The sequence below is a fragment of the Aythya marila genome, assembly GCF_965140915.1.
Source record: "Aythya marila genome assembly, chromosome: 14".
NCBI lineage: Eukaryota > Metazoa > Chordata > Aves > Anseriformes > Anatidae > Aythya > Aythya marila.
The window spans coordinates 13,963,696-13,990,874 of NC_139055.1; the positions used below are offsets into that span (position 1 = coordinate 13,963,696).

The following is a 27,179-nucleotide window of genomic DNA, read 5'->3' on the forward strand; positions in this document are numbered from 1 at the left end:
TGTTGCTCCTTGCTGTCACAGCCCTAGCCACTAAGGACAAAAGCAGAGAAACATCATCTCTAAGTCCTGTGCCCACCTCCAGCTGTGACTTTAAGCCATGCTGCAAAGGGCTGACGAGAGAAATATAGCTTCTCAAGAAGGGTCTGTCTGGCCTGAATGACTGAAGGAAGCCCTCAGGATTTTAAGCTTTGTGGTGTGCTTTTAAGCTTTCTAGGTATGAGACAAAGCTGTGAAAGAATTTTAGCTGACAGTTTGTAGATTTGGTAAAGAGGACAGCTTCCCCCAGGGGTAGACATATCATTGCTCTTCCAGTTGCTAAGCTCTACCGATATTCAGAAGCAGGACGCAGTGACAGGATGGCAAGCCAGGCACGCTGGGAAGGACTTGGCAGTCCATCAGCTCTTGCTCCAGGGAATCAAGTTCTCAGCCGTCTCCCAGCCCCAGAAATCGATAAGCCCAATCTACAGACCCATCTGAAGTGAAATCACCTTCCTCCAGATAAAGCAAAGTGACAAAGCTCTCTGGTGTGCCTGCCAATCGTGCAAAGGGATTTACACACACGTTGCCCTGAGGCCCTTCCATGGCGCGTGCCGGCTGCATCCAGTTCTCCCTTCCCTTTGTCATCCCTGCTTCTTTCGGCGGGTGCTCTCTCCTCTCACTGAGCTTTGTTTGTGCCACAGACTTCTCTAAGAGTGAACTGATATCCCACTCTGCATTTGGCCCCTCCAGAGCAGCCCGACCACACCAGATGTAGGTTCCTCTAAAGTTTGGTGTAGCCCATAATCACTCCTCTTGCTCTAGCCTCTTCCAAGCATCCTCGTCTCTAATGTCCCCCAGTGGAGATCTCATCTGCTTGGGATTCCCAGCAGCAAGCTGTGCAGGTTTTCTGTGAATGTCTTGTTCTGTCATTTCTCCTTCTCCGTGGGCTCTTGGCTTCTATGAAGGAGAGCTTTTATCAACAGAGCCCTGGGGAGAAAAGGTGAAAAAGGGATTTACCCCTGAGTTCATCCCAAAACAACACAGCCAACCTTTCCTTCCTCCTTCTTCCATGAGTTTTAAAGAGGAATCTTGGGTTGCAGACAGGAATTCCTGATGGCCCAGTTCAGTGCAGAAGACCATGGCTTGCTTTTGGAAGCTCAGTAACTTGATTGTCTCCCTCCCATCTGCTGGAGAGCAAGGACTGGATTGCAACCCCTATTAGCAGCTTTGGCCTGGGTTTCTGGCAGGCTGGTGAGGAGCTGGGTACAACAGGAATCCCTTTCTCTGCCTCCTGCCTTCTCCTTGCCTCCCCCAGAGAAAGCTGCCAGGTGCTGCTCCTCGTCGAGGTCCTTTCAGCATCCCTCACCCATGCCAAAGCGGGAACCACTCCAGCACCTTCCCCACCACTAGTGAGACAGTGAGAAAAGAATAAAGGCCACGTGGCCCAGAACAAGAGCCCATCTGTGCCCGGTGATGGAGTTAGGACAGCCTGAATACCAGGGCTCTGATTAGGCTCGGGAAGGGGGAAGAAAGGGTGAGCAGCTGCAGCAGCATTATCGCATGGCTCTGCACCCTGTTAGAGGGAAAGGTGAGCTTCCCTCCCTCCCTCCCAGTGGTCAGTGGTTGCAGGGCCATGGGCGAAGTTGTGCCAGCAAGATGAAGGTGGTTTGTAAAATAAAAGAGATTTCAGGGGCTGTATTTGCCTAGCTGGTAATTCTTGGGGCCCAAAAACTGGGATCCCTCTTGACTCACAATGCTCAGGCAGGGAGAGAGGGGACTAAGTAGCAAGAGGGATGCAGAGAGCCCCCACAAACACCACCCACATGCACCACAGCTAACCGGGCCCCCTGGGATGTGTTTTGCAGGTGGTGAACGGGGTGCCTCACCTCGGGTACAGCTGTCGGGGCAGCTACACCGGGAACCTCTCCTCCTCGCGCCTCGTGAGCGACGGCGAGTGGCACTCGGTCTTCCTGGAGGTGAAGAACACGTCTGTCCGCCTGCTCATCGACGGGCTGGGGAATGCCTCTCTCCAGCTGCCAGGGACCTGTGGCATCTCCCGGGGCAGACGAGACCTGCTTTTTGGGGGCCTCCGGCAACCCCTCCAGTCCCAGAGAGTCACACGAGGGTTCAGGGGCTGCCTGGATGTGCTTGCGATCAACGGCAGGGAAGTGGTCCTCCTGCCCGGGAAAGGGCAATCCAAGGAAGTGGTGGAGGAGGTGGGGATAAAGCAGTGCTGCTCCCCGACCGGTGCCTGCAGCAGCAATCCGTGCCTGAACAACGGGATGTGCTCCGAAACACACGGAGGAGGTACATGGATATCCTACGCAGAGCAATGGGGGAGCAGCGAGGGAAGGGAAAGTCACAACTTCTTCATTTGTCCCTATCAAGGGGCTTCTTGAGTGAGAGGTCCCCGGTCCCAGGGGAACTCAAGGGATAGCTGGCTCAGTGCAGGAGCAGCCGGGGCCATGAGATCATCCTCCTGGCTCTCAGCAGAGGGCCGTGGCCCAGAGGGAAGGAACACATTTCTAAGGAGCGTGCATGACCTAGGAGAGAGCACCTTTGCCAAAAATTCAGACGCAAATAGAAATTCCACCCTCCCCGCTACATCCCCTTTGCTTAAGGAGCCATTAGTGAGGTCGGAATTGGGCGAGATGGGATCATGCAGCGATGGTATCTGGGCAGAAACAAGCCAAGATCTTCATCTATCCCCACTGCACTCGGTGACTCCCCGGGGCTATGGGAAAGGATATGGGAAAACAGCAAGCTGACAGCCGAGAGCGGCAGGTTAACGCGGGGTGCGGGTGCTCAGCAGAGGTTTGGCACCAGGCTCTGCCCCAGACAGGCTCCCCACTGCCCCAGCTCCCATCAAAGGGCTTTTTCTACCAGCTGCATCACAAAAAGTGCTCATTCCAGGGTGAGGACCCCTCCCAGCTCCCCTCTCATGCCACTGCCGTGCACCCACATCCCAGCTGCCAGCACAGCTGCAGGGCTGCACCCCACAGCACCCTATCGCCTGAGACGGGCACCCTCAGGGCTCTGCAGGCTGTGGAGTGGGGCAGGAGCTCTGTGCTCCTTGGGTCAGCTGCCAAAGCCCAAACCCTGCCCAGCGAGCAAGCAAGGACCGGAGGAGGGAGCAGAGCTCCTCCTGCCCTGCCCGCAGCTGCTGGGAACGAGATCCCCAGCCCTGCCGACTCAGCAGCTGCCTGGCTCAGGTGAACTCGTTTGACGCAAGCTGTCCACACCAGTTAGCCTGGACCTAGTGCCTCAGCCTTAGCCCTGCACCCCTCTGCCTGGAAATCCCCTCTGGCTGGCCTGGAAGGGGCTCAAAGCCCTACAGGTGAAAACTCACTTCTGCAGTGGGTCAAGGCAGCACCTGCAAGCTTTGCAGAGAGGATACAAAAGTGAAAGAAAAAATCCCTCCCTTGTTAATAATCACCCAGCGCCCTTCCCATAGCTTCCTCCCAGCGTGAACAGCCTCCCCTGCAAACGGCCAGCTGCCCAGCAGGGTTCTTGTGGGATGCGGCCCCAGCAGGATTGCACAGGGCATTTCTGCAGGGCAGGGGTTGCTGGAGGGAGGCGTAGCTGTGAGGTTAGCCGGGGCGTGCGGCTTCCTGCAGCCCCGCGGGCTCACTGCCGGACACCGCGGGCACGCAGCGCGAGTTTGTGCAGAGCTCTGCCCGGGGACCGCAGGCACGGGATTACCCGCACAGGCTAAGGCACGTCTGGGCAAACGAGCCCGGGTGGGCCACGAGCCACGTGAGAACGCGTCTGTGCCGAAAGGGTCAAAGCCAGACCAGGCACCACATCAACTGAGAGCACAGGGCGAACGCAGGCAAGCCCCGCGCCCAGGAACACGTGTGTGTGCGCACACGCAGCCCCACGGGCGATGTCCAGCACCTGCCGAGCGAGCGCCGGCACGTCCTGGCTGCACAGCCCCTGGCACGCGTGTGGGAACAGGTCTGCCCTTGCTCGCGCTGCGCTCTAAAGCGGGGAAGTTTGGCTCGTGGCTGAGCAGCCAAGGCTTGGAGCGTGCTGCAGCGTGGCAAGCCTGACCTTCCCGCACAGCACCGCCAGCCGAGGGACTGGCAGGAGTTCAGCAGAGCCAGGGATGTTCCCATTTTGGGGTTACGTGAAGCAGCAGCCCAAAACCCAGGCAGCAGCAGCCCCTCCATGTCCCCAGGTGTGCCGGGCTCCTCTGGCTGTGACCAGTCACCTCCTGCAGGCAGGAGAAGCCAGGCGTGCCGAGACAGGCGCCTCGCGCCGCCAGGACTCGCAGGACCGAGGCTGCAGAGAACAATGGGTTGCACGGGATCGCTTTTAGCAGGGCCAGAAATGCTGATGCAGCCCACCAGGCTCCCCTTCCTTTAATCTAAGTTTGACCCCCAGTTTCTCCATGAGGTAAAGCCACGTGCTGTCTGGAGAGGCACTGTGTCAGGAGAGGGCAGGCTTCTCCTCCCTAAACAGCTCTGCAGCACCCAAAGCCTCCAGCAACTGCTCCAGGTCCTGTAATGTGGGTACCAGTTCTCCAAGGATGGTTTGGGTGCCCCACAAACATCCAGCAGCACCAAGTGCGTGTGCTCAGGCAGCTGGATTGAGCCCTCCATTTGTGCTATCAGTGCCGGGCACTGCTCCACACCGCTCTCACCAGTTCCTCCGTGTGGATGTGGTCTCCTTACAGCTCCCTCTCACCCCTCCAGGTTACACCTGCATCTGCTCCGGGCTGTTTTCTGGGGAGCGCTGTGAGCTCGGAGACAGCCCCTGCGACTCCAAGCCCTGCTTGCACGGGGGCACCTGCGTCCTCTCCGCCACCGGCTACTCCTGCCACTGCCCCGACTGGTACCTGGGCGAAAGGTAAGGCCAGGAGGTGTCCTGTGGTGGGCTGGGATCATGATGTGCTACTGGTCCCTGTTATCACCAGGCATCACAGTGTTTGGCTTTGGCCCCAAACCCTATGGTTAATACCACTTTGGAGTTCTCACCAGCAATGTTACAGCCTGGATATGTTTCCCCTACACTAAATGTCAGCGAGTGCTTGCCAAATATCCACAGCTGGAGAACTCACCAAGCCCAGAGGCTGCTCTGCTGCTTGGTGTCACCCGCCGCAGCCATGCACCCTCCCCAAGCTTCCTGCCCTGCCTCCAGCCCAGCGCCACCAGAGGTGCCCCGCGTGGGGCCCCGAGTCACTTAGCTGGGGTGAAAAGTGGTGTTTTTAACAAATGTGAAGGCAGAAATCATTACTGCAACTCTTGGATAAAGGAATGTATCTGGGCATTAGGTGGCAGTGTGATACCTGGAATGGCACACACGCCGGCTCACACATCCTAACGCAATGGCTAAGAAATAAGAGAAGTGAACGCTTCATGGTGTCTCTGCAGTGAGAGTAATAGGGAAAAAAAAAAAAAAAAAGGAAGGAAAATCAACCAGTGCATATTCCCCCTAGCACGGGGAGAGCATTACTGCTGGAAGGGAAAGTCCCTGTCCTGCAGGCAAGTGAGAAAGGAGAATATTTAGGTTCTACGGGGCTGAGCAGGACAGAGAATTCAGTCTGAGCTCTGCATATGCTCCATAAAATGCCAAAAAATGACCATCCTGTAAACCTTGCAGCCTTCTTATGAAAAGCACTATTGTAAATGCCAGGATCCCCACCCTCTGCCAGGAGAGGCAGGTAGCACGGCGGCTGGCAAGGGAGGCAGAAGCCCAGAGGAGGCACCCCAGGTGGGATAAACCAGAGCTCTGAGCAGGACAGTGAAGCTTTAGCCTCTTCCCCAGGCTGACGTTGTCCCCATCCCTTCCCAGGTGCGAGAAGCTGGCCGAGGAGTGCCAAGACAACCCGTGCCGCAACGCGGGGCGCTGCGTGAGCGCCCAGGGCTCCATCCACTGCATCTGCCCGTCGGATTACCAGGGGGACTACTGCACCCAGCCCATCATCACCCCCGCCATCGTGCCCACGCAGTGGGCGGTGGGCCCGGAGGAGATCGCCGAGATCGTGGCCGGCGTGCTGGGGGTGGCCATCCTGGCCGTGGCCTTCGTGCTCATCCGCAAGCGCTACCGCCACCGCGCCAAGGCGCACAAGCCGGTGGCCCGGGAGGACCCCGACCTGCTCTCCAAGAGCGAGTTCTCCAAGAGCGTGGGCGTGGGCACCCAAGCCGTGCCCCCCATCGAGCTCAACATCCTCGGCGACACGGCGCACAACAACCTGGACCGGGCCACGCCGGAGCAGCGCAAAGCAAGCGGCACTCCCGAGTTCGTCACCTTCAACTCGGCCAACGCCCCCAAGCACCGGGGCACCATCGTGTGCAGCGTGGCGCCCAACCTGCCCCCCGCCGCGCCCCCCTCCAACTCCGACAATGAGTCCTTCGTCAAGTGCACCTGGGCCAGGGAGGAGATGGGTCAGTAGCTGCAGTTTTGGCTTGCTCTCGCCAGGTCCCTTTACCCCTGTGAGGTGGATCACGCGTTTGCAAACATGGGAGAGCAATGGTGTCGGGCAGAGCAAAGTAAAATGTGGGTGAATGATGCCCTAGTCCCTCCACTGGCTCTTCCCTTCCCCAGGTGTCACCTCTGCACCCCCATTTTCAGCTTTAATTCACTTAGCTCCCATTAATGGACGGCCTGAATTCCCACATGCCCAGGGTCAAAAGTCCCTGTAAATGGGGATGTTGAAGCCAGTGAGGAATATTTAAGATCCTAAAAGTCAGCGTGAGTTTTAGTGGAGTCTTTCACACCAAATGCCCACAGCCAGAGGGATCATGCCCGGAGGGAAATGCGGCTCCAGGCAGCCAGGTCCCTGCTCTGTTCCTGCCCAGGAGCTCAGCAGCCAGGAGAGCTGCCAAAGAGAGCTGACAAGAGTGAAGTAGAGGGAAAGGGATCCAGTGGATCACTTGCTCTGCACCATCCCTTCATTGTGGAAGCTTTTTGCAACCATGTGGCGTGCTGAAGTGTGTCATTTGCGTGCTAGGGCAGGGAGTGTCAGAAGCCTGGTGGGAGCACTGCCCCGGCACAGGTAGGGGTGCCCTGAAATCCCATCTTCTCCCGGGGCAGACACTGCAGCTCCCCAGTCCCCACAGCTCCTCTCTCCCCTCCACCCCATCTCCTGCAGGCTCAGGCTCACGCAGTGAGAATCAACAGGAGGGCAGGAGAGGGAAAACCCCAACCTGGGGCACGCACTGCAGCTAACACAGCTCTCTTCTCTTCCAGTCTACCCAGCAGAAACAACCTACTGGCCGCCCCGCTACCTCTCCTCGGACGTCCAGGAGTATTCCCACTACGAGATCATCCAAGCCCCCCCCGCCTCCTCCTCCCACCCTCCTCTCCCCCCGCCGCCCCCTCCTCCGGCCGACGCCGAGCCGGTGGCTCTGTACGGGGGCTTCCCCTTCCCGCTGGACCAGAGCAACAAGCGGGCCCCCATCCCTCCCCGCTACAGCAACCAGAACCTGGAGGACTTCTTGCCGCTGGGGCCGGTGGAGATGGGAGCCTCCCAGTGCCAGAACGAGTACACGGCCATCAGCTACTACCCGGCCCAGCTGGTGCAGGGCGAAGGGGTCCCCTACCAGCCCGAGCCCGGCTACAAGCGGGTGAGCATGAGGCTGAGCGTGGCGCAGCCGTCCTACGCCGACTGCGAGGTGGTGGGCCACCACCAGCCCGGCCTCCGCCCCCAGCCCCTGCCGCCCCCCAACTACGAGGGCTCCGACATGGTGGAGAGCGACTACGGCAGCTGCGAGGAGGTGATGTTTTAACCGAGGGACTCGTCCCGGAGCTGAGAAGGGAAGCGCACACGTGTGTGTGTGTGTCCCCAGCCCGAGGGAGGCTGGCGTTCCCCCCCGCCCCGGTTTGCAGCATCTCGCCCCCCGCGCTGGGGTGGGATTTGGCTGGATCTTTTTGTTCCTGCTGTGGACGGAGGGGAAATGCTCCGGCCATCGCCAGGACACGGAGGATGCTCGTGGGATGCCAGTGACTAACCGGCCTCCTTGCCACGGAGCATTCCCCCCGACGACGCCGTGCATCTCCTCGCAGCCTGGGCTGCCCGGTCCCGGGGAGGAGCAGAGCAGGCACTGCAGCAGCCCTGGAGGAGAAGGCAGGGAAGGACTAGCACTGCCCAGCCCCCGGCGGCCAGCTCTGGTGCCGAGGACTTGCATCAGGGCGATGGTTTGCCCGGTGGGATGGTGCGGTTGGTGCAAACCCTCTTCTGCGTCTGCTCCCCACGAGGCTGGCTGAGAGATGAGGGGGTGCAGCCAGGCCTGCCAGCACGCCCTCAACTTGGCAAAAAGAAGTCCAAGAAAATAAAACAAACGTCCATTTCTACAGGGGAAAAAAAAAATTAAAAAATGCAACAAGGCACATGGCACCGGCATGGACTAAAACCAGCCCGTGGACCCTTCCCAGCTGGGCTGTGCTGCGGGGAGCAGGGGAACCTGCCCCGAGGCTGCAGCGGTACCCAGCCCTCACACCCCTGGGGCTGGTGTATCCCAAAAAGACTGCAGGGCCAGCCCCTGTGCCATGGACTGCACCCACGGCATCCCCAGCGCGGGATGGGCACCGACCGAGGGCTTGTTGTACGTCCCTGTGCTCGGGAATGTGCTGTTTCTTGTGAAAGGTTTTCTTCGGTTGGTCGTTTGATGTAATTTTTGTTCCATTGATTTTTTTTGGAAAGTATTAAAGATGATTTTTTTTTTACTAGTCTGATTTCATAGGATAACTGATTCTCCTGTAACTAGGAGATCCCAGCTTGTTTTGCACACTGGCACCCCTCAGCCCTGTGCTTGGGTGGTATTTGTAGAGAAAAACTGATCCAGAAACGGATCCCAAAAGCTGCAGCAAGTCCCTGGTGCTCCTGGCACACGGCTGCCCCACACCTACCCCCTGCAGCCCAGATGAGTCCCCTCGCATCCTCCCACAGCTCCTGCTCGCCTGCACAGGCGAGAGAAACCCCCTCCCATCGCTTTTTTCAGGTAAAAAATAAATCCAATTTATTGATTACAGTGAGATACATGATTCGGGTGCCGCACCAGTTCCCCCACTGGGCAGCCACCCACGCTGACAATATCCATAGGCACGCGACACGGACGTGAATCACTTCCATATGTACATGATTCCCCTGGTTACAAAGCAGCCTACATCACACAAGTGTCAAGTTTTCGTGTCCATCTGGCCCCTGCCAGGTCCCCTTGGTGTCCCACCACCCCTGCTCACCCCCCGCTGTGCCTCAGCCCAATAAAACACCAAAAAAAAATCACCAAAAAATGGTTAATGCTGCAGAAGTACCCCAGCGTCCTGGGAGCATGTAGATGTCCCCTGCCAGGGAGGTGACATTTCTGCACCCAAACCCAGCCCAGGTGCAGTAGCCTCATGGGTGAGCCCTGCCCAACCCTCCCTGCACAGCACCAGCGCTGGTACCAGCCTGGGAAGAGGCAGAGCCGGGGTCCCCACACAGCACAGGATACGGATATTGCACTTTTCCCACCCGCGGGGTGCCCTGGAGCTCCTACAAGCTGCATACACGCTGCTCTGCACAGCCTTCCCTGCCTGGAAGCGGCTCAGATGCCAGAAGTAAGCCCATGTCCTGCTCACCAGCCACGGAGGATGCACAAACACAGCCTGCTGGCACTGCATTTTGGCTGCAGGGCACACGGCGCTGAAGGCTCCCAGACAAGGGACCCCAGAGGGACAGCTCAGCCAACACCACTTCACACCACTAGGAAGAGACATCCCATGGAGAATGCATTTGCTCTCATCTGCCCCCCCCCAAAAAAATAAAAATAAAAAGCAGCAGAAAGGCAAGGCAATGCTCCAGGGAAGAGGCTGTGCCCCCCGAGAGGAAGGAAAGCAGCAGCGTGGCAGGGCAGAGCCAGGTGCCCCTGGGCATGCACTGGCCACAACGCAAGCAGCAAGAGGAGCAGAGGGAGAAGCACCAGCAAGCAGCCTCCTCCAGGGCACCGGAGCTGCAGCAGAGGATGGATGCCACCAGGGAGGGAGGAGGACCAGGAGGGAAGAAAAAAAAAAAATCTTTTTGGGGATTTGACATTCAGTGAGGGACTGCAGATGCAGCCAGAGCGCACGGGGCCAGCTCGGGCACTGTAAACAAGGCGCTGGGTTCTGTGATGTGACAGCACGCGGAGCCCCAGGGACACCACGGCCCCCTGGCAGAGCAGAGAGGGCTCCACACACCTGAAATCCTAATGCTTCCAAAAAAACGTGCGTGGGACATGTGCGTTAGGAAACTGAATGAAACCCTTCCACGCCAGCCCTCTCTGTTCGGTGCCAGAGAGGGCTGGGAACAGAGCGGGGGCACAGCAGGAGCCTGTGCCCACCGGTGGTGCTCGCACCCAGGGGTGCCATCGTGGGAGAGCTGGGGGCTCCCACACTGGCCCTAGGATGCTCTGCACCTCAGTGCTGCTCTCCATCCCCACGGGGCCGGGGCAAGGAGGCAGCTCCATGCTCTCCAAGCTGAGCTGAGGTCTCTCTGTTGCCACAAAATAAAGTGCTGAGGGGGTGGGGAAAGGGAGAAAAAAGAAAACTGGCACGAAGAAGAGCAGTCCCTGTTCCCCACCCTGACTGAAAGGATGGGGGAAATACGGAAAGGTCGGGATCTAAAAAAAAATAAAAATAAAATCTACATCCCCAGGATTCCTCCCCCTCCCAAAATACCTATTTACAGGAGTGCCGAGGGGGCTGCTTTGCTGTGTCACCTTCCCCCTAGGCAGGCACTGCCCCGGCCAGGGCCAGATCCCTCCTCCCCAGCCAGGCAGCCCCTTCCCAAACCCACCAGGACTTGCAGGAGGAGAAGGGAGAGCATTCCCAGGGACAACCTGGCCCCTGTGCCCCCAGCAAAGCACTCAGAGGGGCCGGGGGGACCGTCACTGCGCCGAGATGCTGGTGGCATTGATAACGGCCGCGGGCGTAGCCAGCTCCACCAGCGCCTCGTACGTGCCCACCACGAAGCCCACGAAGCCGATGAGGCTGATGGCCACGTCCTTGGCGATGACCAGGGGGTGCATGCCCTCCACGTAGTACGTGGCGATCTCCAGCAGCGGGGGGAAGATGAGAGCCAGGGCGCTGCTGCTGACGGAGCCCACCAGGGAGATGACGATGTCCAGGCGCGGGATGAGGATGGCCAGCACGCCTGGGGAAGCAGAGGACAGGAAGGTGAGCGAGGCGTGAAGGGAGCACAGCCAGCTCCAAACCGCCCCCCTTTCACCCCAATTAGAGCAGGCAAAGCCATCGCGGGGATGCTGTTACTTGCGTGATGCCTCTGCCCTTTTCACACACTGAACTTTGCAGAGAGACCCCAGCAAATGGATGCTGCTCGTGGAACAATCCCCAGCCCCTTCACGAGAGCCAGCACTCGCTCCCCCGCACCTCCCAGGTCTCTGCCTCACACCTGGGGAGCCTCAGAAAACCCACGAAAGCAGAAGGCGGCAGGAAAAAGCCGCATCCCCCCCCCCACCCCTGAATAAATCCATGTGGTTTGCGAGCGTTTAGAACCTCCCCACCCCCGGAGCACTTCCAGCACAGCCTGGAGGGGCAACATTTGTCCCGTAAAAACTGCAGCCAAGGAAAATCCCCCTGGGAGACTCCTTCCAGCTTCCAATTAGTGGCTGCAAACCCCCGCACGTTCGTGCTCCCTCTCCTCCTGCTCAGGGCAGGTGGAGGAACGGGGACGGTGCCTTCTCCTTCCAACCACCGCCACCACAGCAGCTCCGGGCTCTCCTCCTGGTGCCGTGGCCCACAAAACCCAGAGCCACCAACGGCGTTTGCAGTTTGCCTCACTGGGAAAAGTGCAAAAGGACTTGGCAGAGCACCTGGGTACCGCAGCACTATGCTTTGGGTGGATCATATAAAATAAAGGGTGGGCAAGGTCCCGTTCTGCAGCTGGGAGCAATGCTTGCGGTGAAGCTCTGTGCTTGAGTGCATTGCTACTGCTTCCCGGTCAAATCAAGTCCTTGGGAAAAGGCAGCCAGAGCTTTGCATGACAGAAGAGCGTCCTCTGCAAGAAAGGCAGGCTTCAGCACTTAATCAGAATGACCAGAAGAAATAGATTGGTTCACTGCGTAGACTTAGGAGACCCCAGACCTGTGGCAGCTACAGCTGCAGTGGAGATAAGCTCTCCTGGGGCTCCTCACACACAGGACAGGGAAACAAAGCAGCCAGCTGGTCTCTGACAATCACTGGAGCACGCTGCACTTTCAGGGGGGTCAGCAGGCAAGTGGCAGCTCCCACCAGCACACCCAGCTCCAGGGAAACCCAGCTCCTCCAGCCCTGTGCCAGGCACAGCAGCGCTTCAAACACAACAGCTCGATGCCAGCACCACCAAGACTGGAGGCAGAGATAGGGGAATGTCTGGGCAATGCCCTCTGCTGGGCATTTTGAACCTTTTGTGCCTGCCCCAAAAAGCTCCCCAAGAGCCTAGCTGGTGGATTTGTGGTCTCACTGCGTTGGGCCCTCCCGAGTTGTCCCAAAAGGAGTTCAGGGGGGAGCTGGATGGACAGAGCTCTGAGGGGACACGGGACAGGAGGGTCCCTGCCACCAGGAGCATCCCTGCTCCAGCAGCTGGCTGCTAACAGCATCCTCAGCCCACCCCACCCCGCTCTCTGGGCTCAAAGCAAACACAATTAACGCCCCTCCGCAGCAGGCAGAGCTGAAGTACCAGCTGCAGCCCTCAGCCTCCGGGGCAACGGTCGTGCTTTCCACAGATATTCATTCAAAGGGTTCTGAAGCCTGCTGGTTTTGAAGTCGAAGCTTGAAAGACACCCCTACACCAAACTGCATCCTCTCTTTGCGAGCCAAAAGCCACGATGCGGGCTTGTTCTGTGGCCACGCACTCACACAATGAATATTTATGCAGCCCCCCCCTAATTGCTTTTATCCTCACCAACAGCCACGGCGATTTCTTACGGGGAAAGATAAGGGGAGGAGGTACAAAGCAACCAGCACCCCCCTACCAACGCCCAGCTGCCTCCCCACCCCAAATGGGGGGGCACCGCTGCTGCTGTTGCCTAAACCCACCAAACCCCCTGTTCCCCTGGCCAAGCACACCCCAAGACCCGCAGGGAGCCCTGACATCAACCACTGGCACTGGGGAGCTGGAGCACAGCGGGATTTCATCCCTCACCATGCTGCAGGGACAGGACACGAGATCAAACGCTCGCTGCGGGCACTTTGGCCCCGCTTTGTGCCGGCTCCAGCTCCTCCAATAGCCTCTGGTCTCGCTCTCAGGCTGGACATGAAGAGGCTTTCCTCCTGCCTTTCTCGAGGAAATGAAAGGCAGAAAGATCAAAGGGGGCTCTTCTCAAAATGAGCTCTGAGCAATTAAGGGACCGGGGGAGGCGCCTGCCCCTCACCCTGCTGCTTTCTGGGCCCCAACCCCGCTCCAGCCGCCACCAGCACGGCTCGGCCTGGGGCAACCCTGGCTGTACAGAGACTGGCGGACGAGAGGCTGGAGAATCTGGGGGTTTTGGGTGATGGCAAGTTGGATACAAGTCAGCAGCATGCCCTGGCAGCCCAAAGGGGCGCATCAGGCAGGGCCCTGCTGGCCGGCCAAGGGAAGGGGTTGACCCATCCTGCTGCGGCCTCACCGCCAGCACTGCGTGCTGCTTTGGGCACCACAGTATGAAAAGGACAAAAAGCTGTTAAAGAGCTTCCAAAGGAAGGCTACAAAGATAGGGAAGGGTCTGGAGGGGAAGATGCGTGAGGAGTGGCTGAGGTCCCTGGGTTTGCTCAGCCCAGGGCAGAGCAGGCCGAGGGGAGGCCTCATGGCGGCCTGCAGCTCCCTCACAAGGAGCAGAGGGGCAGGCGCTGAGCTCTGCTCTCTGGGGACAGCGACAGGACCCGAGGGAATGGCATGGAGCTGGGACAGGGGAGGGTCAGGCTGGGGGTTAGGGAAAGGTTCTGCACCCAGAGGGTGTTTGGGCACTGGTTCAGGCTCCCCAGGGACGTGGACACAGCCCCAAGCCTGCCCATGTTCAAGAAACATTTGGACAATGCTCTCAGACACGCGGTCTGATTATCAGGTGGTCCTGTGTGGAGACAGGATTTGGACTTTGATCCTTGTGGGTCCCTTCCAGCTTGGGATATTCTCTTAAGACCTCAGCAAGCAGCAGCACCCTGCTCTCAGCCAGCACCACGCTCTGCTCAAGCCCAAACCAGAGCCACTGGAATGCAGGGCCAGGCCTCTGATGCTCAGCTGCGGTGCATCAGCAGCGTCACACCGTGCAGAAATGCTCTTTTTTTTTGGTGGATGACGCCTGGAAGTTCAGTCAAGCATCTCAGCTGTGCTGAGAACAGCAAGCGTTTAGCCTGCAGGAATCAAAGCCAGACAAAAATCAGATAATCCTGTACTTTGGTGACCTGGTGGCCCTTAGGTTTCCACACACCTACCTTTCCCAGCTCATATTTTTCCCCTTAAGAAGGCAGATAGGTCAAACCTCCTTCCCAACCTGCTAAAATCATGTGTTGGGCTGAACTTTAAAAGCACAGAGGCAGCTGTGCACAATGACTTCTGCAGCAAGCACTGGGCTGCACCTCAGTGCTGCAGACTCAGTCAGGACAGATCACAGCCCTCTGGGAGGCTGAAACATTTCTGAGAACCTACAGCTCTTAAAAGCCATCTCCAGGGGTCCCAAACCAGCCAGGTCCAAACACTGCCCTCCCACAACAAGCGGTGTCAGACTGTGCACTGACACTGCCCCAAAAGCTGTGCATCCTTCTGCAGGGAGAAGCCAGCAGTCCCCAGAAAAGCCAGAAGGTTCAAAGAGGCATCCCAGAAGGAATGACATCTCTATATCTGGCCAGAACACCTGGAAAAACCTTCCAAGATCTTAACTCAAAGCCAGAGGAGCAGAAGGCACTTCCAAGCCGTGCTGTTTCAGCCAGCACGTGAGGCTTGGGTAAGTCTCCTGCCAGCTCCACACCCTTCCAAAGGTCCAGCAGGCTCCGGTCTGAGCTGCCCACACACCAGACCAGCTGCTGGGACGTGTCATATAAAGCTCGATGGGACTGTATAGCTCCTCTAAATTAATTTGGACATTTGCCACCCCTCTGCAGAGAAGACCGCTCCCAGGTGGAGGGATGAAGGCTGTGGGACAGGCTGCTTTCTACTCACAGGTCACGCTAACCAGGGCCACCCTGAGGAGCAGGTTGACCACCCAGCCCCAGCGCTCCGACACGCGGGCGACGAGGGGAGGGATGATGATCTCGGCGGGCACGTAGAACTGCACGGCGTACGTGAAGAAAATCCCGAAGGAGAAGAGCAGCTTCACAGCTTGGTACAACCTGCAAACGAGAAGGAGGGGACCAGTGAGATTCGGTCTTGTTCCAAACCCCTATGGCATCAACAGCAAAAAGGAGGAGCACTCTGCCAAGAAGGACTTCTGTATCCCAGCCATCTACTCCTCTAAACGTGCTCTTGACAAATTAAGGGTGATGCATTCACTTCACCGAGACACTTCTTGTGCAAGGGATAGCAGAACCTCCGAGCCCACACCTAATTAGAGGTTTCAGCCCTGGCTTTGCGTAAGGAAGCAGCAGGCCAGCAGCCTCGAGTGTTGCTTCCCCTTGAGAAACCTCCTGGGCACGGATGTGAAGGGCCACTTCAAAAAATAAAAAAAGGCACGGGGATGGCCAATATGCCTCTGCCCACGGGACAGGAGCCTAATTTGCCCCTTGACACATCACGGCACCCATCTATTTTGTCGATGTCCCTGTGCAGCACTGCCATTGCCCACTCCAGGCAACACATCTTCCAGGTTTGTCACCACTTAACGGAGGGATACGGGCTCCGTGCTGCCCCCTCCATGTGTCCAGGATGACACAGTGCCACGGGGTGGCCTTCTTCCTGATTGCCAAGCATGGACAAATATTTCCTAACACAGATACTCAAGTGTTAGGAAACAGCCCTCACCAGAGACACAGCAAACAGCACTGATACTGCCTGCAGTCTGCAACCCCGACTCTCGGTCGGTGACCCAGAATGAAGTTCCTTCTACCACCTGTCCCCAGAGGCGATGGTCCCCTTGAACTTCACCTGCAGAAAACCTGCTTCTGAGCTGAAGAAAGGGGAAAAAGCTCTCTTCCCTGTTTACAGCCAGGTGGAATTTATTCTCTGCCTTAAGACAGGAGATAAAGAACACCTTCTACGAGGCTTATCAGCTCCAGCCATGAATATTTCACTGATTTCACTTACTGCTGATTGTGGGGGGAGGACTGTGCTGCCAGCAGAAGTCTGGGCTTACAAAGCAAACGCAACACACACATCACCACTTCCACCTGCAACTCAGCCTCCTCCACAGAACTACGGAGCAGCTGTTTCCATAATGCAGCAGGGGGCAAGCGTGGCTGCAGGAAAGCCAGAGAGCCACCTCCCTCCTGTCTCTGCCCTGAGCTTCCCAGCAGCCAGAACCAGGCTGTGACAGAGGAGCGATATCTGTAACCATATCATGTAACCATCAGCTACAGCCCTACCTGTTCCCTGAATCGAGGCATGCTGACCAAGCAGGAATCAGGGCTTGTAAAGCTGCAGCTGGAGCACCGTGTCCAGCCTCCCAGGACAAAACAGACACGAAGCTACCAGAGCAAGCTGAGGAGAAGCTACTGAGGTTGCTGGAGGACACGATGTGTGAGGAGAGGCTGAGACCTGCGTTTTTTCAGCATGAAGAGGTCAAGGAGGATATTGTTACTGGCTTCAGCCACCTAATGGGAGAGCAAGGAGAAGGCACAGCCAGGCTCTGAGCTGCACAGCAGGGGTGCCAGAGGCAGCAGGACAGAGCTGCAGCCCAGCAGGGTGGCTAAACACCAGAACATGGCCCCAGGGAGGTGGGGACTCTCCATCCCTTCTGACGTTCAACACTGAAGTTGGCTGTGCTCTGAGTAGGTGGTTGGAGCCGATGACCTCAGGATACCCTCCACAAACCAAATGATCCTGCGATTCGATAGGCAAACAAAGCAAAGCTATCAGAAGAGTGCAGAGGGCACCCACTCGGCCAAGCATGCACCGCACACGACTTGAGCGCACGGTAGCCTTGAGCCACGCATCCCACACTCTGCACATCCCATAGCTGTGTTCTCAGGAAGTGAACGCTGTAAAGCAATAAAGCGCTCTTAAGGCAATCCATTTTTTAAGAGATGTTATTAAAAAAAGGCACCAAGTAAGGCTGGGTCCTGATTCTGCACAGGTCAGGAGCAAGGACACCAAGCTCAAAGGGCAGTTTAAATACCAAGAAGGGGAAGAGCTCCAGGGTTAGCCTTGACCCAGAGAAAACTCAGGGGCAAGTGGGGTCTGGAGAGGCACTGCTTCTCCAGGAGAGCCACACCAGCTCATCCTGACAAGCTGTGCCCCGAGATATTTCAGCAAGAAATGGGAAACCCTCCTCTGACGGTAAGCTCTGGCATTACACACCTCCAACGGGCCGTACGCAACCAGGCATCTCCCCCCTCGCCGCAGGGCTTCTTCCCTTTTAGCTGGTGAGGTGAGGCAACCTTGCCAGGCTGCGAGGAAGGATTTCTGCAGAGCAGCACAGCGTTTCGGGGAGGCTGTGGTTAGACCCAGGCACCGGGAACCGCCACGCTCCTCGCTCGAGGAAGCTGCGGTGGCAGAGAAACGAGGCTGGAAAAGTCCTTAGTCATCCTCTATCTCAACGACTGCCAGCAGGCTCGGCAGACGTGTTCCTAGAGACCTCCAGGCGATGGATACGGCTGAGCAAGGCTGCAGCATCTCCTCCACCATCCCTGCCCTGTCTCCCACGCTGCAGGCAAGCCCCGTGATTTCTCACCCGCAGCCCTTCTGGCCAGCTGCTGCAGCCCGGCGCCTTTTTTACTGCTGGGGAGAAAACCTGCTGGCAAAGCAGAACTGGTAAAACACCCGTGTCAGGAGCAGGCCTTCACCCATCACCCAGGGGGTAAGGCATGCAGGGGAAAACAGCCTTCAAGGCTTTAGCCTGAGTTTCCCAGCCCTTATTTTAACAAGACAGATAACGTATTTCCAAGTGCAGTGTTTACAGCCTCCATCAAACGTTTTGCCAGAAAGAAGCAGGCACGATGACTGAAGAGTTTCATGCTCTGAGTCACAAGGGACCACAGCACTCCTTGCCCAGGGGCAGCCCTGCCATGTTCTGGGGCTTCCCTGGGCCCTGCTTCCAAAGGGCCATATCTGAGAAATCCTACGTGTCTCCCCCCCCAGAAAAATCACTTGGACAGAAAGAGAGAGACTCCTAGAAACACGCATTTGACAGAGGATCTTGCTTTCCCCAGAGCCACGCCTGGGCAGCTGCAGAAGGCCAGGATGTGGAAGTCCAGCAGTGACTCAAAAACCCAAGTCCTGCCCAAATCTGCCCAGGCTGTGGGGAGGAGGCAGCAAGTCACGGGGCACAGCACCGAGCAGCTGCTGACCGAGCAGAGGACAGGGCTGGGGAAGAGCACAGCCACTTCAGCTCAAACTCTCACTTCGGTCTCTTGCTGGATTTCAAGCCAGTGAAGGCTTCAAAGAGAAATTTTTTAAACTCCTAACCAGCCTGGTAGCATCCTGAGAAAATGTTTTGCCACGGGACAGCTTTCCAAGAAGCCTCGTGGCATCCAGACCAGACCTCAGCCCCGGCTCCGCACCGACACACAGAGATGCTTTGGGGCAAGCAGCACACGGAGGACACGAGCTTCTCTGCAGCCTCCTCCCTGCCTGCCAGGCAGGTGCCCCAGAGCAGCGAGTGGTGAGAAGGGACAGCAACGGGGTTGTGCAAGGCCTCCTCAAATACTCCCAAGAGGAGCAAGCTGGGAAAGGCTTTTATTCCCAACATCTGCATGCTGAAGAGCCTCCATGCTTCTCGTCACAAAGGCAAGGGAAGCTGCTGGCATTTCTCCTCCAGGGTTGATACGGAGCCACTACACTGAGCACCACCTACCCCCGGGGCTGTTAGTGAAATGCCAGAGGTGAAAGCCAGCACGGGGAACCACAGAAGGTGAAGCAAAGGAGTTTGCCCTGACACTCGTGTGCAGTTCCCACAAGTCCCACATCTTTACCCCCCATTTTCTAACCCATCTTGGTGGCTGGTGGGAGCTGCCAGAGCCATACGAGAGGCCCTGCAGGACAGGCAGGTTGGAGGAGCTGCAGAATTCGGCCCCTAAGGGATGGAGCACCCCGATGGCCACAGCATCCACGCACAAAGCCCCAGCTCGCCATGAGCTGCGAGGTGCCTGGGTGCAGAGCTTGGAGTGGGAGTTCGAGCTCCAGGGCTGCAAACAGGGAAACACAGCCCATGGGCAAAACCACCACGTCTCCCCCACACCGGGAGCTCCCAGCTTTGGGTTTAGGTTTCCCACGTGCTTTGTTTGGGGAAGAGAAGCGGTTTGGTGCTGTTTACTGATCACCTGGTGTGCCAAGGGCTGTATTCAACGTCTCAACAAGCTCCTCTGGCCAGTTTTGGCCCTCCCCCAGGTGAGGTGACCTAAGGGGTGACCCCCTGCAGGGACTCACCAGCAGTTGGGCAGGTTGAGCGTGATGCTGGCCTGGATGTTCGCCCCGAAGCGCAGGTAGCCCAGCACGCTCAGGCTGATGTACAGGATGGTGACGATCGTCATCCCCACGTAGAGTATCACCGGGAACTGCCGTGGGTTCTTCATCTTGTTTTCCAGAGGCAGCACCTGGAAGGAGGAGGAGAAGGATGGAGCAGCAGTTTTCTCCCCTGTTCCTCCGCACCCCCAGCCCCATAGCTGAGCACAGCCCTCCGCACCGAGCCTGGAGACCCCAGCTGGACCTGCTGCACTGGAGATGAGACCCTCTGCTCAAATTTGAGACCTCTGGGCTTAGCACGGCGAGCCCCCAGCAGGGTCATTTGTGCCCTTGCAAAGGGACCGTGTGCCTTGCCAGGGGCTGTGCCCACGGGAGCCCAGCACCTCAGGGCGATGCTGCCCACCCTGCATCCCAAAGCAGCATGGCGGTGCCCGTCCCAATTCCTTATCTTATTTTTCCCAGCAAAGGCTGAGGCATTTTTTCCTCTCGCTGCAAGTTTGTACGGACAGGTTTCAAACAGGCAGGACAATAAAAAAAGAACACACGAGAAAAAAAAAAAAAAGGAGCAGGGACAATGCCCCATCTTGACACTACCAGCACTTGCTTCAAAGAATTTCAGCAAACATTTTTATAGCTGTCCTTGGGTGGTGGTGATTTCAAGGAGAGACAGTGGCAAGACCAGAATAGCTTTTATTTGCTTCCCCACCTCCAAGCTGCGCAAGGAAGAAAGAGCGTGCACCTCGCTGCCAGCAAGAGATCTCTGTCCTGGGCAGAGCATTCTGTAAATACTCCTCCTGGAATGGATTTGGCACGCTGCAGCCCCGTGTTTACATAGCCAGCTTATATTAAGAGATGAAAACATTTTATTTTTTTTCTCCTTTGAAGGGAGCTCCCGGAAACAACCCACAGCATCTCAGCGAGCCATTAAAGCCTTCCACCCACCCGGCCTTCTCCGCAGCTGCTCTGTTTGCAGCACCTGGTCCGGGAGGCACACAGAAATCCAGCTCCGCAGCAGGCTCGTGCCGCGTGGCTGCTGGGGGGAAGTCACGCTGCCTCCCAGCAGGGTGGGGAGGAGCGGGTGACGTTTTACCATGCCGTGCTTTTCGGCCTCCCATTTCAGGATTCAGCCTGAAGCAAGAGCCAGGATGCCTCCTGCAGCTCTGCTGGCTGCCCTGTGCTAAGTGACACCCCCAGGGGAGCCCAACCTAGCGCCAGACACGGCCCCCTTCAAAGCTCGTGCTCCTCCAGCCTCGGGTGGAAGCACCAAAGGCTGACCCTGGAGGTAGCCTGGAGCGAACAGCATCATCCAGAGCCTGGGCTGCTCTCAGGGAGGCTGCTCTGCAAATTCAGCTGCAATGCACAGCGGGTCCCACGGCAAGCCCGAGCGCAGGCTGAGCCTCTCGTGCCACACGCCGAGACTTACCACCCCGATGCCTTCAAAAGCAAAGATAGCCGTGCCGAAAAACAGAGGGTAGGTCTTCCAGGCTGCTACCAGGGGCAGGTCGCTGGGATCGGGAATGTCCTGGAAAAAAAAAGCCCATACTGAATGGAGCAGCAGGGAGGACGCAGCCTGGTCCTGCAGCTCCCCACAGAGCAGAGGGCCAGCACCATACAGCCCCTCTCCACCCACCCCACACACCACCACAACCCCAGCACCCCGTAAAGCACAGGGAGCCGCAGCGACAGCATCAGCACATACCCTGACGATGTACTGGTAGATGACCACAAGGCTGACCAGCATGGCCACGTTGGCCAGCATGGAGAAGATGGACAGGACCTTGAGGTTCTGGATGAACGACAGCAGCACCACGAAAGGCAGCAGGGACAGCATGTAGAGCCGGGAGTCCATGGTGGGGGTCAGAGTCACCGTGCGGGTCGAGTTGCAGTCATTGTTGGTGTCGTTGGCAGCGGCCACGACCTGGGGAAGCAGAGGGATGCTCCAGGAAGCCCATCGAGGTCTGACAGCCACGGATCTCAGCAGCCCACCCCAGGTGGCTGGGATGACCACCTCACTTCATTTTCAGAGGCAGCTGACTGATTCAAATCAAAGCCATGCAGCCCTTCAGGTGGTTTTGGAGCAGATCCCCGTTGCTCCAAAGCTATTTTCCAAACCAAAGCTCTGCCCAGCACGGTGCCACCTTGCCTGAGCTACCACCCGCACCCTCGCTCCCCACCTCAGACAGAAACAAGCAACATTCCCCTCTCTCCACCCAAAAAAATGCAAAAAAATGAACCCAAAGCAACCAACAGAGAAGGGTTAACAAGAGGCACTGCCACGGTGCTAGGGACCAGGCTGCTACTGCAAGAGCAGGATTGGAGCACGCCGGGGGAACGGTGCTCAGCAGCATCCGCACGGCACGGAGCTGAGAGCACGGACCTGCTGCCAGCTCCTTACAGCCCGGCAGCCAGGCGGGTTCAGGGTTTCTGTTTATTTTCCTCCCGACGCCAAGCAGAAGGAAACTCTTCACCGTGTAATTAACCTCCAGAGCCGTGGGATGAGGCAAAAAAACTGGAATGCAAACCGGACCAAGCCAGGGAGTGGAGAGGTTCACGCCAGGTCCCGGTGGCCATCACACGCTGCTCGCTCACAGGGTATCAATAAACCAATTAGCCAAGCTAGGCAGGACATCAAAGGCACAATTCCTCCTCTTTCACCCCATTCCTGCCTTCCCTCCCCAGGAACGAGCCTCTGCTTCTCCCGGCCAACACAGGCAGCTCTGACATCTCTTCACGGGGAGCAAACAAGGACCCTCAGGCAGACCGTGCCCTCCAAAAACACCCCAACACAGGACTTGTACCTTCCTGAGCAGCAGCAGCCCCAAAAAACAGACCTTTTGTGAAGGGCAGGGCTGGGACACGGGAGGTAGAGCACAGCCCAGGCTCCTCCACGCCTCCCAGCCAGGTCGGGGGGCTCTCCCTGCCTGCTCACGGAGCAGGAGCGAAGCCTCACCTGCCTCAAGTTGTCCGCCAGGAAGACGAAGTACACGCAGCAGAAACCCAGCTGGGTGAGGATCAGGAAGAGCCCCACCAAGCGCCTAGCAAAGAGAAAAAACTGCTTGTTAGAAATGTAACCTGGGAATAGGAGTGCACATCCCCTGGGACTCCCCTGACTGGGGGCAGAGCTAAATTAAATACCCCCAGCGTTACCTTCCTGGGGGGGACACTGAGCACTGGGGCCAGGTGACCAAACACCATTTGGTGAGCCAAAAACCATTTTGCATCCCTGCTGCTGGGCTGCCAGCACAGCTCCAGGACCAGCCAGCTCCACCCCAGCAGCTCAGCACCCTGCCCGGGGGCTCAGGTACCTTCCCCAGACGGCGTGTGTCCGCAGCCAGGCGCTGGGGGTGGACTCCAGCCCGTACATCACGGCTCCTCCATAGTCCACAAACTGCTTCTGGAACCTGCCCGGCACAGAAAGAGAGGAGAGGCATCACTTCAGCCCCATCTGCTGGCTCCCGTGGCAAACAGTGGCACTAACGGGGAAATCGGTGGTGAAAAAGCCCCAGGAGGTGCCCGGCTGAGGCTTCACCACGGGGAACTTGGTGCTGGGAAGCTTCAGAAACGTGACAGGGGCCGGGGGGAGGGATGGGAGAGCCGCAGGAGCCGCTCCTTACCTGTAGCAGAAGTGATGGGCGCATTTCACCAGGATGCTCATGCAGTGCACGGCCACGATGCCCATCACCAGCAGGCTGAGAGGACCCAGCTGCGGGGGAACAGAGGGGGAAGGCTGCACTCTGACGGCCGGGGACAGAGCTGCAGGACGGGGTTTGGGGTGCAGACAGCGCCTGGCACCAAGGCAGGAGGAACCAGAGCACCCCCTGATCTCCCCACGGGCAGAACCACCAGGAGAAACCCCACAGAGGGTAAAATCCCATGGCCCCACAGCACAGAGCAACGGCTGAGGGGGATTGTGAGGTGTGTGCTGTGCTCCCAGGGCCCCGGGAGCGCACCAAGAGGGCTCAGAGGCTGCGAGCTGCCTTACCAGGATGCCGGCATTCTTCAGAGCCAGGGGCAGCCCCAGCAGCCCCGTGCCGATGTTCCCCTTCAGGAGGTGGATCAGGGTCTGGTACCACCTGAGGGAGGGGAGATGCCGAGGTCACCCCGGGGCAGAAGCACGCACCCAGACGCAGCCCTCGGTGCTGCCCCGGGGCCAAATGCTGCTCCGTGATGCTGGGGGAAACACGCACGAGGTCCAGACCCTATAGACCAAACCCAGCAGGAACTGGGACGGACTGGAGGTGAAGACTTCACTCTTTTAGCTCACCAACAGCTTTTGGGTGGATATCTACAGAACCAGCTCCCAGGCAAAACCCAACGCATGAAATCCCACCGGCAGCAAGCCCGGCATCACCAGGGAGCCACACCACACCAGGCAGCTGCCTGCCCCATGCCAGCAGCCCCCGCCACCCCGAAGGATCCCCCCCACGCCACCACCCCCCAGCACTGCAACACGGAGCCACCGCTTGTCCCCTTCCACCCCCCAGTGCCAAACAAAGCCCCGGCGGGGCAGGAGGGGTCCCTCACGTGGTGCCGTTGGTCTCCCCGAAGCGCTGGTAGGACTCGGGGTGCGCGAAGCCGTTGATGCCCCCGGGGGGGCTCCCCTCGGGCGTGACGTCCGTGGAGCTGTAGTCGTTGTAGTCCTCGCTGCGCAGGCGCCGCGTGGACATGGTCCCTGGGGACGGAGACGTGTCAGGGACGCCGGGGGAGCCCAGCTCCACCGCCCCCAGCCCGGGCTCCTTGGCATCGGCCATGGTAGGAAGGGACGGGCTGCTTCTGCTGGAGGCAGCGCTCCCGCAGGGCTTTTATAGGGCAGGCTGCCCGCCCCAGCAATCAGCCAGCCGCCGTGCCCCGAGGTCAAGGACCCAGGGCACGTTCCCCCCCCTCCTCCACGGCTCTTCCTCCAGGCTGGTGTCCCCGTTTCGGGCACACCCGTGTGGGTGTCCCTCGCTCCGGCCAGGAAAAGAGGTTTCCTAACACGCTTTTTTAGGTTTTTTGATAGTTAAAGGTTGAAAATTTGATTGTGCCCCACCGGGCTGGGGCACAGTCCCCATGCAGGCAGCACGGCGCTCCCCCCAAAGGTTTCAGAGCCATGGAAGTGCCCACGGGACCAGGGGGCTGCCCAGTGCAGCCTGGCACGCTCACTCCAGCCCAAAGCCAGCCCCTACAAGCCCCACAAAGTCCTTCAAGCCCCACAAAATCCTTCAACCCCCCCTGACAAAGCTCCTGCCCCTCGGCTTCAGCTGACGAGCCACGGGTTGCTTCAACTCCGGCACGCACCCCAAGGAGCTCCTGCTGACCTTGCACAGCCCGCTCCAAACCCAGCGCTCGCTTCCTCTTAAGGCACCAGAAAACGTCCAAGGGAAGAGCAAAGCCAGCGGCGAGCCCGGAGAGGACAGCGGGAGCCCCAGGGCAGCACCCGCTTTCGGCTGAAACCTCCTCCTGCGTTTGCACAACGCCCGCCAGGAAACCGAGCGCCACCGGGGAACCGCGCCGGGCACCCGGCTCCGCTCCCCCCGGCAGTGACCCACGGAGTCAGAGGAGGACGGGGCTGCAGGAGAGCCCTGAGAGCAGCCCCCACCTCATCCTTCAGGCAGGGCAAAGACAAAAATCTCCTAAAAGAAACAATCCCACAGCTGCTGGCCGTCGCTGCAGCTCACCCGACGCAGACACCGAGCGCTGTCCCCGCAGAGCCACCGCTCCCCGCCACCTCCCACAGCCAGCCCAGCTTCCCCGAGGCCTCCCGACCTCCCTCCTGCTTCTGCTTCTGCCTCCTCCTGTAGGATTTTTCTTCTTCCTTCCCCTCCCGGGGCTCAGGAGGATGCTCCGGGGATGCTCGGGCACCGCTCGTCCCCAGGCAGAAGGTGACGGCGACGGGTGAGCACGTGCCGCAGCAGGGCCAGCCTCCTGCCCCGCTGACTCGGCACCTCCGCAGGGTGCCACCAGGGCCACCCAAAGGGTCCCCAAATGGGACGAGCCCTGCCTGCCCCGTCCCCCCCCCCAGCGGAAGCGGCAGAGGCTCCGCAGCCGGGCTCTGCTTCCTGCGGGGCGGCTCCGCACGCACCCCCGGGGTCACGCGAGGGAAGGAGCCCGGAGCCGCAGGCAGCCCCGACAGCGGGGAAACGGGGACCGAGGGCGTTTACCCAACGCCATCCCCACGTTTTGCTCCACATCCCAGCCGGCCACGCTGCCCCGGAGAGGTTCCTCTCCTGCAGCACCGGCAGCGGTGTGAGGGCAGCCGCGGAGCCGGGGCCAGCCATGCTCCCAAGCCGAGGGCAGGACACAAAACCCATAAATCACCCCCGCCCGGCCACGTCACGGTGCCCGGAGCCGCGGCGAAGTTTACACAAGCGAGGAACCCGTTTGTCATCGGGCAGGGCTCCGCCGAGCAGCCCCGGCCACCGCTGGGCACGAGGCAGCCGAACGCAGCCCCTACAGGGAGCGGGGCAGCACCACAACCCCAAATCCCAGCCGCCTTCACGCGGGTTCCCCTACACGAGCAGCCCTGCTCCTTGTCCCCGCTGGCCCCCGCCCCACGCAGGACACGCAGCCACCGGGAAAAGCCTTGGCTAAATGGGATGAAACGGAACTCAGCGTGTCCCAGCCACGGTGTTTGGCGCGCTGCTGCCTGCAGCACATCGCGACGGGACACAATGGGGTTCTGGACTTGCACCCCATACATCACAACCCATGTGCCCCACAAACTTCACGCACCCTATGCACGGCATCCCATGCACCCCACACACCCCACACACCCCATACACCCCCCACACCACACCACCGAGCACCCCACAGGCTGCCAGCACCCCTGTCCCCTAGAACTGCCCCGCAGGGTGCCCCCCCACACCCCACATGAACATCATGTACCCCATACACCCCACACATCCCATACACCCCCTATATACCCCCTTTACACCCCATATACCCCACGTAGCCCCTGTCCTCCACGTACCCCACACACCCCATATACCCCATATATCCTATACACCCCTTATACCCCACACACACACCCTATACACCCCCTATACACCCCCTATACCCCATACACCCCACACATCCCATACACCCCCTATACCCCACATATACCCTATGTACCCCGTCCCCCATGTACCCCATGTACCCCACACCCCCCATACACCCCACACACACCCGCTATACCCCACACACCCTCTATACACCCCCCAATACCCTATACATCCCCTGTACCCCATACACGTCCTGTATCCCATATATCCTATATACCCCATACCCCTCATATACCCCATATATCCTATATACCCCATGCACCCCATGCACCCCACACATCCCCTATACCCCACACACCCCCTATACCCCCCCATACCGCCCACACCCCCCTATACCCCATACACCCCCCATACCCCGCACCTCGCCGCCGCCCCCCGCCGCAGCGGCCCCGGCCGGGCGCGCTCCCTGGGCCGCGCGGTCACGTGACACCCCGCTCAGCTGACCGCGCCGCCCGGCCGAGCCCTCCGCCGGCGCCTGCGCACGGGGAGGCAACGAAGCCGAGGGGCGTGGCCACGAAGTGAGGGCAAGCGGGCGCGGCCGCGGGACGGCGGGGTGGGCGTGGCGGTGGGCGTGGCGGTGGGCGTGGCCTGGTGCGGTGGCGCGCCCTGGCGGCGGAACCGCGGGAAAACCTGGCGGGAACCGGGGCCACGCGGTGGCGGCGGCCCCGCAGCGCCGATCGCAGCCCGGA

The 27,179-nt window shown here is 59.0% G+C and overlaps 2 protein-coding genes across 3 annotated transcripts in view; one reads left to right on the forward strand and one right to left on the reverse strand.

Moving 5' to 3' along the window:
• The window catches only part of FAT2 (FAT atypical cadherin 2), a gene marked incomplete at both ends in the record, with an annotated part of 42,237 nt that extends 34,525 nt beyond the window's left edge, over window positions 1-7,712 (forward strand). The window contains 4 exons of the mRNA XM_082771989.1: window positions 1,845-2,286; window positions 4,677-4,830; window positions 5,776-6,368; window positions 7,174-7,712. Of these exons, the coding sequence (XP_082628115.1) occupies window positions 1,845-2,286; window positions 4,677-4,830; window positions 5,776-6,368; window positions 7,174-7,712 (1,728 nt within the window). The remainder of the gene's footprint in view (window positions 1-1,844; window positions 2,287-4,676; window positions 4,831-5,775; window positions 6,369-7,173) is intronic.
• Window positions 7,713-8,921: 1,209 nt separating this feature from the next.
• On the reverse strand, window positions 8,922-26,929 carry LOC309883314 (proton-coupled amino acid transporter 1-like). 2 transcript variants are annotated; one of them, XM_082771262.1, is made up of 11 exons: window positions 26,852-26,929; window positions 23,993-24,140; window positions 23,451-23,541; window positions 23,083-23,171; window positions 22,774-22,869; window positions 22,419-22,503; window positions 21,168-21,386; window positions 20,892-20,990; window positions 19,433-19,599; window positions 15,074-15,243; window positions 8,922-11,095 (listed from the first exon to the last, which is right to left on the reverse strand). In XM_082771262.1, the coding sequence occupies exons 2-11, from the start codon at window positions 24,133-24,135 to the stop codon at window positions 10,830-10,832; spliced, it is 1,425 nt and encodes a 474-aa protein (XP_082627388.1). In that variant the 5' UTR covers window positions 24,136-24,140; window positions 26,852-26,929; the 3' UTR covers window positions 8,922-10,829. The 2 variants fall into 2 exon arrangements, with proteins under 2 accessions (XP_082627388.1, XP_082627389.1); XM_082771263.1 differs by having other exon boundaries at window positions 26,845-26,879.
• Between the last annotated feature and the right edge of the window lie 250 nt (window positions 26,930-27,179).

What these genes read in the sequence shown, in the direction of transcription:
- LOC309883314 (XM_082771262.1), bottom strand. Translation starts at nt 24,135, where the DNA reads ATGTCCACGCGGCGCCTGCGCAGCGAGGACTACAACGACTACAGCTCC. An exon ending in TGAAGAATGCCGGCATCCTG is followed by an intron (nt 23,172 to 23,450) that starts GTAAGGCAGCTC and finishes GTTCCCCCGCAG; the next exon opens with CTGGGTCCTCTCAGCCTGCT. An exon ending in TGGCGGACAACTTGAGGCAG is followed by an intron (nt 21,387 to 22,418) that starts GTGAGGCTTCGC and finishes CTGCTTCCCCAG; the next exon opens with GTCGTGGCCGCTGCCAACGA.